The 18157-nt window shown below is 42.1% G+C and overlaps 1 protein-coding gene across 4 annotated transcripts in view; it reads left to right on the forward strand.

Moving 5' to 3' along the window:
- The window catches only part of LOC118227640 (neuroplastin-like), a 28495-nt gene that overhangs the window by 8591 nt on the left and 1747 nt on the right, over window positions 1-18157 (forward strand). For 2 of the 4 annotated variants that reach the window (XM_035418348.1, XM_035418349.1), the window contains exons 2-7: window positions 2052-2399; window positions 8628-8802; window positions 9387-9481; window positions 12096-12229; window positions 12597-12870; window positions 17720-17741. In XM_035418348.1, the coding sequence (XP_035274239.1) occupies window positions 2052-2399; window positions 8628-8802; window positions 9387-9481; window positions 12096-12229; window positions 12597-12870; window positions 17720-17741 (1048 nt within the window). The remainder of the gene's footprint in view (window positions 1-2051; window positions 2400-8627; window positions 8803-9386; window positions 9482-12095; window positions 12230-12596; window positions 12871-17719; window positions 17742-18157) is intronic. The other 2 variants (XM_035418350.1, XM_035418351.1) reach the window with 1 other exon arrangement.

Here is an 18157-nt window from a genome sequence, read left to right on the forward strand (position 1 = left end):
ATGCTTAAATAAGCAGGACAGTACTCGTTGTGATCATGCTAATTTATCACTCATCAATGTGGCGGTCGGTGGCTTAATACTGCATATTGCAAAGGAAATCATTTCAAAAGCCTGCAGCTGATTTTCACAAAGTCACAAGCTTCACCTCGTTTTCCTGACGACGGGATTCAGCATGCGGGGATGGTGGCGTGATGTACTAAGTGGTGCTTAGCGGGGTCTCGCAGGTGGTGGATCGCAGAGGGACCGGCTTTGTTGCCATAGCGCACATCCATGGAAACGGCTCTCCCACCAGTGTGCACCCACACCATCCTGAGATATGCGTTGCTGCAGCCTCCATACGTCTCGTCTGCGGCTCTGTACAGGGCCCAGCTGATTTTCACTTCTAAATTTATCCGTTAGTAGGCCACCGGCGCAGTAGATTTAGGCGCGCCTGCACTTCTCCTCAATTAAAGTCTTGCGCTGTGCCAGATCACGGTTGTTTGGTCCTCATTCAACAAGTTTCAGCATTTTCATATCAGATTTTTAAAATATTTTATATTTTCCCTAAAACCAGTTACAGTCCATGAGAATGTATCGTGCTACTTTTTGGTGGATAAGCCTTCAATTATTTGTATTTTTGTGCTCATGTGCCATTTATTTCATGTTCCTGGGGACTGTTTTTTTGGATTTCACTTTGCTGAGAATCCATTTTTACAATTAAACAACAAATATGTAACTGCCCTGGTGTTGGAATCTGATAAAGCCAGTCAACTGAATTCAGCAATGTTTCAATGAGAACAGGAAATCTGTTTACCTCTTTCATGATTTCTGCCTGTTGAACAAAACTTTGTCATTGACATGTCGCATAGAGAGAGGCACAACTAGCTAGGGATTACAGTACATCTAACTTTTACAGATACTGTTTTAACACTGATTCACTAGTATGCACATAAGTTCTTTCAAATTGACACATTGCAAAATAAGATATTCATGTATATTGGATTTCCAAAGGAAGCCTAGTTCTCTCAAAGCATATGAAGTTTATGAAATGTGTGTGAAATATAGGCCTATTTATGAGGTGTCTCCTGTCATTGTTTATCAGTTATCTTAAAAAATCATCTGACTGTTCCTTCTCACTTTAACGTTGTAAAATACTTTGCATATTGGAAGCTGTTCATCTCATAGCTTCACTGTGGAAAAGAATGGGTGTGACAAAATTAGCTGTGTAGCAAATGTGCTGCTGTGTAGGCACTGTGATATAATGAGACAAAACTCTTTTATCTTCTCTTCTATTTGGACCAAAGCACTTGAGGCCAGCTGTAACCTTACTAATAAATCAAAAGACAAAGTTGGTGCATTTTTGTTCACATGAGAAACTAGGACAAATGAACTTTAGTAGGGACTGAGGGCCTGATTTACTAAGACCTTTAGTGCATGCAGAACATTTTAGCACATGTAAAACCAATAATGCAACCAATGATTGGTCAAGGTATTTGGTTTGAACCAATCATTGGCTGTGTTATTAGTTTTGTGAGTGCTGAAAGGTTTTGCATGTGCTAGAGGTCTTAGTAGCCTAAATCAGGCCCTGAGAATGGTATGAAAGCTAGGGCCTGTGACTTTGTGCCGTTGTAGTTGTATACAGCTGTTGGTCAGTCTCTGTACCATACCGTATTGGTTGGCGGTATAATTAAGCCTATGTGTGAGTATAATAGGTAATGTGGGCAGGTGATGTATATTGAGAACCAGGACTTTTTGAATGGATCTGAAGGGAGGGAGGTGAGAAACGGCACCTGCAGTTTCTGGCGGCCATTAACCTGTCCATCATTCATGTGCAGTGTCATTTCTCTTTTATTCTTATATTCAATTCATTTTTCACATATGATTTGTGTTTTTTTTCCCCCCTTTATTTGCTTTTAATCATTTTTTATTTCTCTTTTTTTTTTTGCTGTCCATCCCTTTTTTTCTTTAACCCTGCCCTCCTTCACCTCCCATTCCCTCCACCCTCACCCCTCCTCCGTCCTCCTTGCTTTGCCGCTCCCCCTTTCCCCCCCGACGCACTTCTCCCTCTCCAGCTGGGTTTTTGCGGTCGCCCATGTCAGAGACAAAGCTCACGGGGGACGCCCTCGAGCTGTACTGTGACGCGGGCGGCAGCCCCGCCCCCGAGATCCAGTGGTGGTACGCCCAGACCAAACGCGGCGACTCCTTCAAGCAGCTGCTGGACGGCTCGCGCAAGGGGCGCGTCTCCGTGAGCGCGGCCTCCGGCAAGAACGCGGTGAGCGCGCTGGCCGTCGCGCGCCTCGCCCTGGAGGACGCCGGGACCTACGAGTGCCGGGCCAGCAACGACCCGCGCCGCAACGACCGGCGCCAAAACCCCGCCTTTACCTGGATCCGAGCCCAGGCCACCATTTCCGTTCTGCAGAGTGAGTGACACCAACCCTGAGGTCTATTAAAAATACTAAATAAAAAATTAAAATTAAAATAACACCCCTCCACCCCCACCGCTCAAAACTCACAAAAGAGCGTCGTGTTTCCCCACCCCCCCCCCAGCCCAAAAGGCAACTGTTGCAACCCCCTTCGAAAAAATAAAACAAAATAAACGCGCGTGAATAATTTCAAAATGTTTTATTTTTACACAATTAAAAGTGTGCTTTTAAATTGTGTGGTTCTTGTATATTACAATATATTATATATTATTTATTTTATTTTTTATTTTTTTGCTTTTTTCCCTTTTGTAATATTACCTACTGTATGCGTTTTCCAGTTTACTGAAAACTCCACTTTGAGTCCTTGAGTCTCTCGTTATGAATGACTGCAGTGAAAACCCAGTGGTTGTTGTTTTTTATTTTAACCCCACCCCTTCCCCCCCTCCTCTTCCCCATCATTTTTTCTGTACATTTATTTAATGGAAATTTTGGTTGCCATTTATGTTTCTCACGTCCCATGGGCTGTTTTGATTTACCTCCAAATCCTGACTCTGTGCACCTTATCCGCAAAGTGAAAATCCTTCACGCCGCTTTGAATCTTGCGCAAAGTTTTCTTTGTGCGTACCCTGCTGGGGAGGGGGTTGATGGGAAATGAGGAGAAGACACAAGGTGATAACCAAAGCGCCACCAAAGTGTGGATCGGTTTGGGGACCGCACCGGATTCTACCGGTGCCTCCGAATAAACGGCAACCTGCTAGCTGTGGTAATGGCTCTGCAGCTTGTGAGAAATTTCTAGAACAAAGAATGCTACCCTGAGTCTAAACCAGTTTCTAGCCAAATTTTGTACACGCCTTGTTTGCCGGTGTGTGTCAGGACCTTGTGCCTTCTTTAAATTAAATGTTAAACTGTGAATCAGTAATGACATTATATATGTCTTCATCTGCTCAGCAGTATTGCATACAAATGCCCAAAGAGAATTTTTATTGACCGGATCAATTGAATTCTTGGGACTTAGTTTCACGGTGCGAACCGCTTGCGGAATCCAACAGTCCCATACGCTGTAATGACATTCAGGCGTTGGCTCTGTACATCAGCTTTTTTTGTGAATACGGACATATGCGAAATAATCTGCCAGCCCACGGGCATTGGCGCTGTAATACGTGAACACAAGCTTCATCCCACCGATCGTTTTCATTCATCACGGTCAAGTGGAGATAATTGAATAGGCGGTCAATGGCAAATTGGTCAATTTTCTGTAGCTGCGGGGTGGTCAAAAGACAGAGCATCATTTACGATTTGAAATACATACAGCACTTAGGCTATATTCCAACACAACTGTGTCTGCAGCAGTTAATTTACAGGCATTATTTTTTTCATCATAAACATGTATTCTGTCATTACTGAATTTAAATATTCTCTATGGATATACATGTAATAAGCAAAATCACATGTATATAACAGGCTATACATGCTGATTCCGTGAGGCAGATGAGAATGTATAGTTTGTTGTGGGGAATTCTGGAGGAAAAAAACCCATTTTGTTTTAGTTTTGTAGTAGTAGCTGTGTTGGTTTGTGACTGTGAGTAGATCTGTATTAGAAGAACTAGGTAACACTATATGTGTAATGCTGTTGAGTTTGGACCTGCCCTCTTTTTTTCATGGGTGCTTTTTACAATGTACTCACATTATACCTCTGAGCATCTTTCTCAAAAATGCCTGCATGGTGTGTTAATAATGTCTTTATATAAACCTCTGCATGTGTTTTGTATGGACTGTAATGTTCTTTCATGGTGCCAGCATCAATATTTTAAAGACGAGTGCTTACATGCGTATATATGTTCTCTTGACTGGAATGAGTACTACTCTTGCAAGAACATCGCATGTTCTTTAATGCTTTCTTTTAGAGAAGCTGGTAAACATGTCAGATGAACTGATTACAAACCACTCAGCTGTGTGTCAGTAAACAATGGAATCTGCAGGAGCTGGCACCAGCAACGACGCAAAAGAGGCCAAAAATAAAAATCGATAAAAAGGCAAATAAAGCACGAGCGCAGCCGGCAAAGATGTGCAGCGACGTGGTTCGGCGTGCTGTGTCAAATTCACCGCAGAATGAGTCACATTTCTGAAGTCGCAGTGGAAGCAGGCGGTAGAAGAGATGCGCAGTGGTGCAGTTTCAGTTCGTCGCTCTGACAGAGAGAGCGTTGATGCACGGTGCAAAGCAATTCCATTTATTTTCTTCCCCCTCCTTCGAGCGGGCGTCCTACAAATGACCTTCGGATGAGAGAACCTGAGACGAACCTGTAGGCCTCTTAGACGCCGATGCAAATGTGTGAATGGAGAGCTTGCTCGCGTGTGTGTGTGTGTGTGTGTGCCTGCGTGTGTATGTGTGTGTGTGTGTGTGTGTGTGTGTGTGTGTGTGTTTGCTGTAGTGAGGTAGGCCGAGCAGAGAGTGGGAGCTCTGCTGCTGCAGAGAGCAAGCAGGGCTGTTCATCACTAGCCCTGAAGGCTATTGGGCAAGCAGCACTGCAGGAGAAGGTGCCATGAATACTGATTGAAGTCTCACACAGGCTGTTGAGCCTGGGTACACGCACACACGCACACACGCGCACACACACACACAAACCTTATTGGGTCCCTATCTCCTCACTGCCCCCATCCCAAGGCAGAAAGGGAATAACTGTCTTGATAATGTATGGCATGGTTTACACAAGCCACTCTCTGTTGGCACAGCCCATATATCTATTTTACTTTATTCGGACGGAGTGAGCCAGAGAGGGTTACAGATAGAGATGGGCTCACAGTACAGAAATGCACTGAAAGTAGATGTGTAGTATGGGAGAATGGTGCAAAAAGAGAAACAGGAAGCAAGTGATCCTTGTCCTATGGGGGGGGGGGGGGGGGGGGGGGGGTCGTTAAATAAAGCTGCTGTGTGTTTATGAATTAAAATTATTTATATGTATTTTTTAGCTCGCTATTTTATTCATGAAAAATGTTACATGCTCTTCCATGGGAATGTACCCATTATGAGAATTTAATAATAGCCGTTTACTGTCAAGGCTCTCTCTTCCTTCTTCTTTATATAGCTGTCATGCTGAAAGACCATCTCACACCGCTGTATCTGTGGTCTTTCAGCCTGAGGGGAATGCAGATATAATTTCCTGTGTTTGCTACAGCAGCACACGTCTTTAGTAACGGCACTCTGGCGCCGGTGTCATCGGCGATGGACTTTACATAAGGATGTTTTCTCTTTTGTTCCTCGTTTTACAGAAAGCAGCAGTTGATCATACCTGGTAGCAGTACGCTTGCAACACGGAAAGTTCCAAGTTAGCAGTAATTTCACGGAAAAGCTTTGAAATTAGTCAGAGCAAATTTCTATTTTATGTGGTTTTTACTCCTTTGACTTCTCAGTGGATGTAATCCCACTTAAATACATTCTAAAGAATGACTGATGAGAAAGGCAACTGCATAGCTAAAAACATGATTGCTGACAGGGTGCCCTTTTTGATGTTATAAAATTAGTGTCACTCATTTTATCTCACACACCCACTGTTGTTCCCTTATCTACTCATATTTCAAAAATATTTTATTTTTGTCTGAAAACATCAGAGAATATGCTTTCTGTTCAGCTTCTGTATTATTTTTCTGGAAGGCCTTGTAGGTGCTACACGTTATGAGCATGTGCCAAAGTAATGTCTCGTTCCAAGAAAATTTGCATCGTATTCCAAGCCAGACTACTGTATCCATTCATCCATATATCCCAGCATTCATTGGGCGAGAGGCGGGAAAAAATACTGCATATTAAGCATCATTTAAGTTGTTTTTGAAAATTGAACATAAAGGGACGAACAAAAAGAGGCTTTTTAAAGGTTGTTATGATTGTGTTGTCCTGGTTATGGTGTGGCAAAGGAAATTAAGAGACAGGATAGAGAAGGCTAGGTCACCCATGTCATGAAATGGGTGAGGAAAAAACAAACACTTCAATTTAGCTAATGCAGACAGAATCATAAATAAAACTATGCATAACTAAAAGGAACTGCCTGAATGTCATAGACACAACAGGTAGCTAATGATGAAAGGCCAGAGAATATTAAAGATGCATTAAGCTAGCCTAGTCTAGAGCACATATATTCATGGATTCTTTCAGTATCTTAAATTGACAAAAACAGTTCATTGATAGCAAAGGCTACCTTCTTAAAATATTTATTGAATCCCATTTTTCGATCTAAGTTAACAGTTTTGTCTTCATCTTGGTTTATGTTTCAGATCTGAGAGAAGTTATTTTGATTGTTGTGTAGAGCCCAAATTATTATTAACATTATTCAGCAGCCATACCACCCTGCACCCTGCTCCTGCCGGATGGCTGAACTAGGAAAGTGTGGGCTTGGTTAGTACTTGGATGGGAGACCACCTGGGAAAACTAAGTTGCTGATGGAAGTGGTTTTGGTGGGCCAGCAGGGGGCAATCTTCCCTCTGGTCGAATAAACCCCAATGCCCCAGTGCAGTGAGGGGAACACTGTGCAGTTGTAGATGCCATCTAACGGATGAGACGTCAAACCGAGGTCCTGACTCACTGTGGTCATTAAAGACCCCATGACACTTGCCACAAACATTAGGGGGTTCCCCTGGTGTCCTGGTTAAATTCCCAACCTGGCTCTCTCAAACTTTCCACCTAATCATCCCCTGATTTAATTGGCTGAAAAATGTTCTCTCCCTCTCCACCTTAGCTAAATGTGTGGTGAGCGTTCTGGCACAAAATGGCTGCTGTGTATCACCCAGGGGGGTGCTACACATTGTTGGTGCGTGAGGTGAGTTCCCACTCATTACTGCAAAGCACTTTGAGCATTTGAAAAAAGTGCTATAGAAATGCAATGATTAATTCAATCAAATGCTTTTTTTTGAATTGTAACCTGAACTGCCTCACGAATCCAGTACTTCATTTTTTGAAAGGGCTATTTTTTTTCATTGGAAAGTGACTACAATTGTAGACCATTTTTCCCCCCAAATACCCTCACAAGCACAAGAAAAGACAGATTGTGATTGTTTTATGGATGAAAATGTCAAGACTACTTTTTCTTCAGTGGTGGTGTATCACACCACAGAAATAAAGTCTGTCCCAGTCGTAAGAGAGCTATGAATAACCGCACAATATCACTCCAGGGAGTTCCAAACGCTTCTTTAAGCAGTTTGGTGAGAATATGGTCAATAAAAGCTGAACGGTTCATAAACATTGCTGCAGATGCAGTATCTGCCGAATTGTGAGACCTTTAATATCGAAGCTGCATAACATAATCTTATTTGTGACTTTGACATTTTACAAATTCACATTGCACAGGTGAGGAACCTCACCCTGTGTGGACCTGGTACAATCAGAATTTACAGAGGGTTTTATATTTATTTCAGTACTGTCCATTTCAAAATTTCAGCATTATAACACTTGCTTAGAACCCCCAGCTGATGTTATTAGGGTACATTGTTGAAAGAGGCCATATGTATGAAAAGGTAAAACGAAAAGGTTTTTGTTCCCTCTGTCTATAAAGAAAGGCTGGCAGATGTGAGTAAAAAAGCAATTACTAAAATGGCATTTTTTCTCCAAAGTACGTTGAATCCTTATTTCATAGCATCAGTGGTTAATTTACATGATAAAACAAGAAGTAACATAAAAAAAACAGCTGACCATAAGCAAAAGTAAAGAAAAGGTTGACTCTAAAGCCTTACCATTCATCAAATTTCAAATATTACATTTGCTTTATAAATACCTGTGCTTGGATGTTCCAGAGCTGGCAAGCACCAGCAATGGTAGCAGTAACAAGGTGAATGTTCTGGAAAACAACCATCCAGACAGTGACTGTCTAGAATTAAACTTGCATATACAGTACCAGATCTCAAGGTGACTTTTCCAGTTTTCTAATGGGACTCATTTTTGGTTTGTAATGTGTCTTAACAGCCTGTTTAATAAGACTGAGGCGCTTACTGATACTAATACTGATGTAATTTATGAATTTCCCTTTTTGATAAACATTCTGATAAAGATGAAATGTTATGTAAACTATTGATGTATATAAACAGAACTGAGTTTCTGTTTATAATTTTCGATCTGTTTTTGCACGTAACACTTGTACCAATGTGCTCCCATGCTCCCCTTCCACACAGCTCAAGTGCTGCCAAGTGAAGGGGTGACGTAATGGCCGCATCCCATCAAGCAACGACTGTGTGTCTGTGTTTCAGAGCCACGGATCAACTACTCCAATGACACGGATCTGTCCACGGGCGGCCCCAACGCGCCCATCACCCTGCAGTGCAACCTGACCAGTGCGCAAAGCCCCTCCCAGGGAAGCTTCTGGATGAAGAACGGCGAGATGATTTCCGGGACGAGCAAGGAGCTCAATAACACGGAATACAGGCACGACTCCTCCCCGCCGTTTGGGCATAAGACATTCTGGCATGTTCCTAAGGTTTCCGTGTATTAACTCCAGTCGGAAAGCCTTTTTGGAGCTTGCATGGTATCGCAAGTGCTGATACTGTTTCTCATTTTACAGAGATATTTGAAAAATGACTAAACCCACATTGGGAACACGCTACCTGAAAGCTCAGTACTGCACTGTAGCGGAAGTTACGCAATATGCGGTTACAGTGCAGTGCAGTCTGTGTGCTGCGGGGGAAAACACTTCCAAAAAATGTATATGTAATGATGTCAGATGATAGAAGATAGAATAAAAATGTATTTTTATGCTGAAGTATGCCTTTAACTTGCCAAACTGTCTGAAGATAAAGCTGCTGTCAGGGTTTATTTGCCAGTCTAAGTTTAGGGTGTCATTTCTTAACCCAGGCCAGAATGTTTGTGATGCAGGAAATGAATTAATTACAAAAAGCACTTCAAATGAATGGTTCCTGGCACATTTCCGGACCTGAGAAGATGCGAGGAGGCACTGAAAAGTCCTTGCTTCATCCTAACCGATTTTATAATCTTTTTTTTTTTTTGCGCAGGATCCTTAAACCAAGGGCAGACGATGCAGGGGAATACACGTGTGTTTTCACCTTTGAAATGTTGCCTCCTGCTAATGCCACCATAGAGATTAGAGGTAAAATGGCACTTGTTTTATTGAGGAGACAGAAACTGTCATTTTTTGAGTGCTTCACAAAGGCAGCAGCTGGCAAAAAAATGTGAGAAATACATTACATGTGAGAAATACAATACAACAGTTTTCTTTAGTTACCCATCCACAGATTAATTTGGGGGCATATACAGTGAGCTCCATATTGTTTGGGACCAAGGCATATTTTTTTTTTTTTTTTTTTTTTTAACTTGATTTAGCTCTGTACTGCACAATTTTAGCTTTGTAATCAAACAATTCAGAGGTTAAAGTGCACATTCCCAGCTTTTATTTAAGGTCACTTTTTACATTTTGGCCACAAATCTAAAATTGTGGAGTATACAGCCAAATATTTTTTTTAAAAATGTCTATGTGTATGTTGGGTGTACACACGCAAACACATCACACATTCTCAAGATGAAATATGGAAATGCATGTTTAGTTTATTCAAGGTACAAATTGGTGTGTTTGGGATGTAAAGATTCTGTCCATCACTGCTAAGAAACACAAGCTTACTGTATATGCGTATGTGTGCAAGCCGTATGCTGGAGGGCCTGATTGAAATGTACACCCAGGCTTTGTTAAGGCGAGTCTGTGCATGAGCTTTGTGTTCTCACCATTGTTGTTTTCCACTATGGTTTGTCTAACTAGCTTTCTGGCTTTTATGATTTAGACTGAATTAATGTGGTCAGAAACTGGTGTGGCTGGTTCAGATGGGTGTAGGTCAAGGTTATCTGGATTGGGCAATGTTGAATCGGACACAGTATTATTTCAATCAGTGAACTTCTTTGTGTTATTGGTTGCATTTAGGTCAAAGAAATTTAGGTTAAATTCATATCTATGCCATTGCCTGCTGTTATGCTGAAAGTGATCATAATTTAATAGATTAGCAGGGGTTAAAACGAGGGAAACATAGCAGGGGTTAAAACGGGGAAAAACGTGAAAAAAAATGGACATTTGCAAAAACAACATCTGACAGGGAGGGGGAGAAAAAAAAGCTTTTTACAAATGCAAATATAATAGCAGGCTTTCCAGGAAATTGAATTACTGTTATCGCATTTGGTGAGTCGCGCAGGTTAATTTATATTTTAAAAAAGGATTATAGATGATTATAGATGATTTCAATAATTGCTGACTATTCTACAGGATTATGTCACACTTTGACTGCTTTGGTGCCATACCGAGAAGTTTTAGTTTTAAAAATTTTTTCAAGTAAGTGGAAGAACAGCTCTGCTGCGAGTGTTTATGTTTTGGGGAGGGGGCCGCCCTGATGCTGAGCGGTGGTGTCCATGACACCCCCTACTCCTCTGCTCACCGCTCAGTGGCAACAGATGGTGGATTGGGGCGGTGCTTTGGGACTAAGCCCCTGGACCCAGGCCCGGCCTTTTCTGATAGCAGGAATTGTATAATCCTGCATGATAATCAGTTCTGAGGATCTGTGTATCTGTGTCTCCAGTCTTTCATTTTGTCTTTGTGTTTTCCCCCATACAACTTGCTAATCAGTTGTAATTAGAGATGAGTAGCGATAAATATCATATTGCTGTGTATAATCGTGTTCTTCTCTATTCAAAATATGTAAAAGGGTGGTGGTGTCCAGGATTGCCTAGGATCTCTTTTTTGCTGTACATTTTGCAAGTCTATAAAATAAATCTATAATATAATTTAACTGCAAGAAAGGCTGGATTTTAGCATGACATTGTCATAGGTCAGCTACATGTTAGATAATGTGTCACTGTTGTGCTTTTTGTTTGGTCAGGATTTGTAACCTGGTCTCAGGGTTATTTACGTTGTGGCACAAAAACACATTTGTTTCATTTAAAGGCCATTCAGGTACAATATGTGCTTTATAACCAATGGCATGTTAACATGGTATATGTTATTATATGTAAAAATTGAATATGACTGGTTAAGAATCATGCCATTGGTGATCAAAAAGAACCATAGTCGTTGTATTTTGTGACCAAACATCTAGGACAGGCTTGCTGTCATTCAAAGGAGAAACATGCTAACACACCCCTGCCCAGAACTGCATGTGTGTGCCTGTGCAGCTCCTATGTTTGTGCTATGTGTCTGCTATATGTGCGCTATGTGTGTGCTTGTGTGCACTATGTTTGTGCTGCTGTGCATTATGTGCGTGCCTGTGTACACTATGTGTACACTGTAATTGCAGAATTGCACAACAATGCAGAAAAAGGCCATATCACCATCACTGTTTAATCACATTGAAAGAAATGATCTGAATTTATTGAATGAGAAGGAAACAGCATCTGCTTTTGCAGTTAACAGCATCTGCTTTTAGAACTAAAAGCATCCATTCAGAATCATGCAATTTACCTCAGCAGCAGCAGCAGCTGTGAGATGGTAAAACTTCAGGAGTTTCAAACTGGGTTAGAACTTCCATATTGAGCGTTTTTGTGGTGAAAAGTAAAACGTGAGCTATATTGGGCTTAACCTAGTCCATTTATGTTATCTCAACACAGATTTCCACCCCTCTAGATAGATGTTAGCTTTTGCTCCCTGGGTTTGGGCATCAAAGTCTAGGTGGTAACTAGCATCATAGCACTTCACACCTGTCTGACTGAGGCTTTGCTGTTTTTCCCAGCTGCCCCTGATATCACCGGCCACAAGCGCAGTGAGAACAAGAACGAGGGCCAGAGCGCCCTGCTGTACTGTAAGTCCGTGGGATACCCCCACCCTTTGTGGACCTGGTACAAGCTGGATGCAGGCAAGTCCGTGGTAAGCGCCCTCTACCCATCTCAAACTGGAGTGTGACTCTATGGTACATCTGTGGGTTATTGTGTAACAGACTGCACTATAGGAGATAATGGGAAGAAGGCCACTCCTTCAAACATAGAGATTCAATCAGAATGAGAAACTGTAGAAAATAGTACTGTAAGTAGAACTGTGAGCTTGAAATACAGTGAAGATTAAATTAATACTGCAGAGGTGATAAATGTTAGAGTGAAATGCTTTGTGGTGAAAAGCTGATCATTTGGTCCACTGGTTCTTCGAGATACACATTTGTCTTCCTCTCTATTTCCCTCTCTATTTCTCACTCCCACCCTCTCTCTCTCTCTCTCTCTCTCTCTCTCTGTCTCTCTAGGAAATTGACAACTCCTCCGGGCGGATTTTCGTCAGCAACAAGGACAACTATACGGAGCTGAGCATTGAGAAGCTGGACATCGGCGAGGACCCGGGCGTGTACCTGTGCAACGCCACCAACGTGATGGGCAGCGCGTCCATCCCCACCATCCTGCGGGTGCGCAGCCGCCTGGCCCCCCTCTGGCCCTTCCTGGGCGTGGTGTTCGAGGTCCTCATCCTGGTGGTCATCATCGTGGTGTACGAGAAGCGCAAGCGTCCGGACGATGTGCCCGACGGTAAGCCGCCGCTCACCCCCCTCACACCACCCCCCCCCTCCCCCCAGCAGCACTGCGGTCCCGGCCTCTTGCCAGATTGCTTTCCAGTCTCTCGGAAATTAAGTTCCTCTATCGCTCAGACTGCAGGGGCGTCTGATCTTGTCCAATTGGCTCGATGCCGCAGGATTGGCAGGATTATGTACCAGTCCTGCGCTGAAATGTGCAGCTCAACTAATCCACTAATTGTGGTCTTTGTGACCTTAATTTGTTGAATGAGCCATTTTGGTGCAAGGGTAGAACAAAGGCCTGAACACACACTGATATTAGCCCCCAGAATTAGAGAGAGGAGGGAAGCGGTCTGAACCTAATGCGTTTCTGCCTCCACCTCTCATTAGGTTCTATTGCCCTTTGCACTGTAGGGCACCCTTCACATGGCTCAGTCAGCACTTTGTGCTGAGTAGGGTCAAGGGAGGGATTCTGGAAACTGTAGTTCTTCTGCGCTTCAGTGCCTCAAACCATATTTATGTGCCAGACAGGTTTACACTGCTGAAGCCACAGCCTTTCTGATTTACACCATAAGAAACGTGATTACTCTGTGTAGGCGGAGAAGGCCAGCCTTCGGTTATTAGTTGCTGTCGACCGACGTTTTCCCAATCCGCTCAATTGGTCCTGGGGGTGGGGTGGGGGGGGGGGGGTTGCCCGGCACGAGGGGGGTCACTGCACACGCCGCTACGACCAATAAACCCAAACACATGCCCGTGTGACCTTTGCAACCCGGCATGAGTGAACCGGGAGGAACCGCATCAGGTCTCCGTTTATTAACATTTACGAAGCCTACCGTACAGTAAGAAAGCCACAGAGATGAAGAGGGGGAAAATGGATGCCAAAAACCAGAGTGAATATCACTTTAAGAAAATAACTGGCAGACAGGCATGGCACCCCTTACTGTGAGCTTCTGAACATTAACAATAAAAGGGGCTCTCTGTTCATTTGGAAAATGAATTTGGACTTGAGACGTGGAATGAAAAAAAATTAAAATTAATAATAGATTGAATTTCAATTAATTTTCTGAAGTGAATGAACCAAAATGAAATTGAATGCTGAACTGGCTGATGGTTAATGCAGTTAGCTAAGTGGTTGGCTGGAGTAGGGACGTTTGATGGAAGCAAATCAAACTAATGTAAGGGTGGAAATGATACTGCTTCTCAAGGGCAGAACGCACTGCATTGATTATAGTCCTTTAGCGCCAACTACTGCTGTACATCTTTGGCAAAACCAATGGTGCTTCCCTCCCATCAGTGGTGTGGGCAAACACTGGAGGAAAAAAAAAGAAATTGTAAGTGAAGTGCCAGAAAGTGCAGTTCTTACATCTCCAACATTAGGAATTTTAAGGTTTACTTAACCATGCATGAACTAACTGCCAAAGACCACTTAAATTATTAGAAAGACAACATAACAGGGTGGATGATCAAAACAGGCTTCTGTTTGGACCACTTTCCTTTGTATATGTGGTGCCAAACATTAGAAAAGCAAACAGATCCTTCACCAATGCTGCATGTTCTTCATCATTTTAATTCAAAACTAATTGCAGTGCACCTTCCTCTACCTCTTTCCCTCTCTCTCTTAGGTAAGTATTGGAATTGTATTTGCAAGTGCAATGAGTCTTCAAACACATTTTCACCTTAACATTTCCCCCATATTTATACCATTCTATGCCACAAAACATGTTGACATGAACAGTGGTTGATTGACCACAGCTGGTCCAAAGTACCTGATCTGTAGCTACGTTTCTATTTAGCGAGAATGGAAGTGATTTAAGATTCTCAATTTTGCGTGATGTGGCCAATGGAAATGAGCACTGTGGACATAAAAAAAGTTTGCTGAATTCCGGAAAGCCCTATACCTTTACCAATGCAGTACTAAATGCAATGATACGTGACTTGCATACAAGAAAATCGTAAGGATTTGATATAGGCATGAAAATACTCTTAAATTTGTTTTAAAAAGTAATTTGTAATATTTGTCAAGGTTTCTTTAATTGTAATGTGCGTGGCTTGTTAAAGTCATGTGATGCTGCATTCTTTTCGATAAAACAGAAATTTCACTACATAGGTCTTGGCGTTGCTTTATTTTGTAGTACTCCAAGGTGTATTTATAGCAGCATTCTAAAGGATATGTAGCTGGTAACCATGGAGCAAATTATGAATGCGAAATACTAAAAGATTATGGACCCATTTATTTGGTTGTGTGAAATTTTACATAAACCCCTTCTGAATTGGAAGCGGACACCACAAAAGTTAATCGGTTTGCTCAAGTGTATCAGGTTGATAAACAAACCATCAGCCAGTGCAATGTTGCCCTGACAAATACTACATTATTCATATGTATGGAGGGAAGATTCTTTCTGCACAACTGCTCTTTGCTTCTATGTATGTAGGTTGCTGCTGACCACATTATTAAAAACTGTGTCATGAAAAAATGTATATGTACTGTGTGTGCCAGAATGCATATGCTCCTCTACTGTGGTACTTGGAGAAATGAACCACAAAGGTCCTGTTTTAATGGCCATAAAAGGAGTCCTGTGAAGGATACGAGCAGGAGCCATGACCAATCAAGAGCTCCCACATTCACACGCATCCTTCATGATTCAGCACAAATCTAATGAGCACTTTATACAGGCCCGGGGCTGTTTTTGTTTGTTTGTTTTTTCACATTCTTTTTAACAGTGCTTGGGGGTGGATGAATGGAATGGGGTTCTCCTGAAATATTTCAGAGCTGAACAAAGGAAGGAGCAGGGATATTTGGGACAATATTTTCTTTTGACTCAATGGGTTGTTATGACTTCTTTTTCCCCTCCCTTTTCCAAATGGCACCATAACCTAAACATGGGTGGTAAGTGAGAGATTCTGCATGCCTTAGAGATTGCCTTATCTATCAGCTTCTATCAGACTCTACTACGATCCATCAAGACCATGATTTTGACATTCATTAATTTTTTTAATCGCAATTAATTTATTTTTTTGTTCCATCATGCATTTCAATGTGCGCTGAGCTACAGGCCGTATCCATCCACACCCATGGCTGGTTTCGGACATAAGCCAACGCATTTCAAATGAATTATCCCTTCCCCATGTGTTTTATTTCCAACCATCGTGTTCGTGTTTTTATTTTATTTTTTTTTGCCGTTTTCTGTTGCCTGTCATGTTTACACGTTGTGTTCTGTTTGACAAAGTTTTTGGAGGGGTTCTGAAGGAGCGAGCGGGGACGTGTAGATTACGGCAGATTATTTCCATGACTTTATGAACAGAATCAGAGACTAAATCAAATTTCCGCTCCAAGGTTTTATTTTCACGGAACCTTGGGATTTCGTCTTTTGCATTCGAGAAGACATTGTCGGTTTAGAATTGGTCAACCCCAAAACCTCATCACCGCCTTTTATTTTGTGATGTGCATTGTTTTTAAGATGGAAACAATGCCCCTCGCCAGTTGGATCTCTAAATATGTTCACATTCACCCATAATGCGGCTTGGCATCAAGCAATAACCCCTCACTGGTTTTCGAGAGGTTATAGTTTCGTTTATTTATGGTTGTTCTGTCATTTTATCGGGGGGAAATCCCACACAATTGTTCTTATCGGTGTTCGTCCTTATGATTTAGATCGTAGTTTTAATGTCTTTGTGCCTTGGTCCGGTCAACCCAGTCACTTAGCGCTCCGGCGGCAGTGGGGGATGGGGAACGGGTGGTGGAGGCGCAGGTTTCAGTGACCCGCCCGTGCCCGTTCCCCCTGTCACGTGACCACGCTGCCTAAACGCTGTGTAGGTGCGCTTCCATTCCATGTGAATCCTGTGGAATCCTCCTGCCCTCAGGCCTTCAGCAAGTAGCACGGATAACACTTTGTAACCACGTTTTCTCTTATTTACGTATTCTTTTGCCATGGCATACGCACTGCACAGTAGGGCTACAATCTAATCTCTGTGCTGCGGCTTTACCTCATTGCTACATGTTGTCTAGATGCGCGATGATGCGAATTATCTCACGTGTTAACTGAACCACAGCACAGCAAAGCTGTGCTCACCGCTTTAGGTGGTTTTATATTAGTCTGCATTATCATAAAAATCATTGCTCATGGACGCACTTAAAAAGGCCGACTGTTTAGCCTAATGCAGCGAAGAATGTGATCAGTGTAAAAAGAATTCTTAAATACAAATAGGGCCTTGCATTTATCATTTGAATTCACGTCAAATATATTAACAGTCCGTGGAACATTACTGCTCTCAAAATGTCTAGTGCACAATGTGAATTCAAACGTGATGTGAATTCATTGGTCAGAAGAAGCACTGAAAATGATGTGCAGTAGAATCTTATTTTATCTGTACATCTGGAGAGACAATCCATAAGTTTGGCAAAGCTCTGATTAGGCTGAAAGCTGGTGTCAGCAGCATTCCACACTATAACCGTTGATTTTATTTTTATTTTTTATTGTTTGTCTGGTCCATTTTTCTACTCTAAAATGACTGAACCACTGGAACTTGGGGACAACATGAACTGCACCAGCCTTGAGTTGCAGAAATTAAGCTATTGCCTCTGAAAATAAAAAAGTCCACATCAGTTGCAGTACTTCACAAAGGCCATTTTACAGTATGCTGTGGTTATCATGTAACAGCCATTTATCATATTTTTTATTAAATAATATGAACTTAATAGAGATATTTTTTAAAACTAACACCATCTAACAAAAATAACACTTCCACTAAAAAGCAGAAAAGGTTTTTTATGATTGTAGATGCGGGGTGCCTTTGAAAAACTGTGTCAAGTCGACTAACTTTGTTTTTGTTTTTTTTTTCTCCTTCCTACTCCTTGCCTGCCCAAGATGACGAAACAGCGGGACCAATGTAAGAACCAGAAAAATCAGCATCCTTCTCTGTGTATAATATTCCCTTCTCTGGCACTTTGCAGATCTGGAGCACTTGGCTCCCTTGTGACTGTCTATATTATTAGATTATAGCACGCTAAATCGTGCTTGCTGATGGCCAGCCAGTAGTTACTTGTGACAGTCAGGAATGCTAGTACACACCTGTATTTTGTAACTTATTGTTCTATTAAAATGGGTTACTGCAGGAACAACACAAACCACACATCACGAGGACCTCCATAGTTTTATAGCATCCGTTGTCACATGATAGGAAGGACAAACACCTGACCTTTACTATTTAAAGAAGACGCTCAGTGAATCTAGGCATAAACAAATTTGATTCAGTCACATAGCTACCAAGCAGACAGATGCTAATTTTGAAATAATTTAAATACT

The sequence above is a fragment of the Anguilla anguilla genome, chromosome 5 (assembly GCF_013347855.1).
Source record: "Anguilla anguilla isolate fAngAng1 chromosome 5, fAngAng1.pri, whole genome shotgun sequence".
In the NCBI taxonomy this organism is placed as follows: Eukaryota; Metazoa; Chordata; class Actinopteri; order Anguilliformes; family Anguillidae; genus Anguilla; species Anguilla anguilla.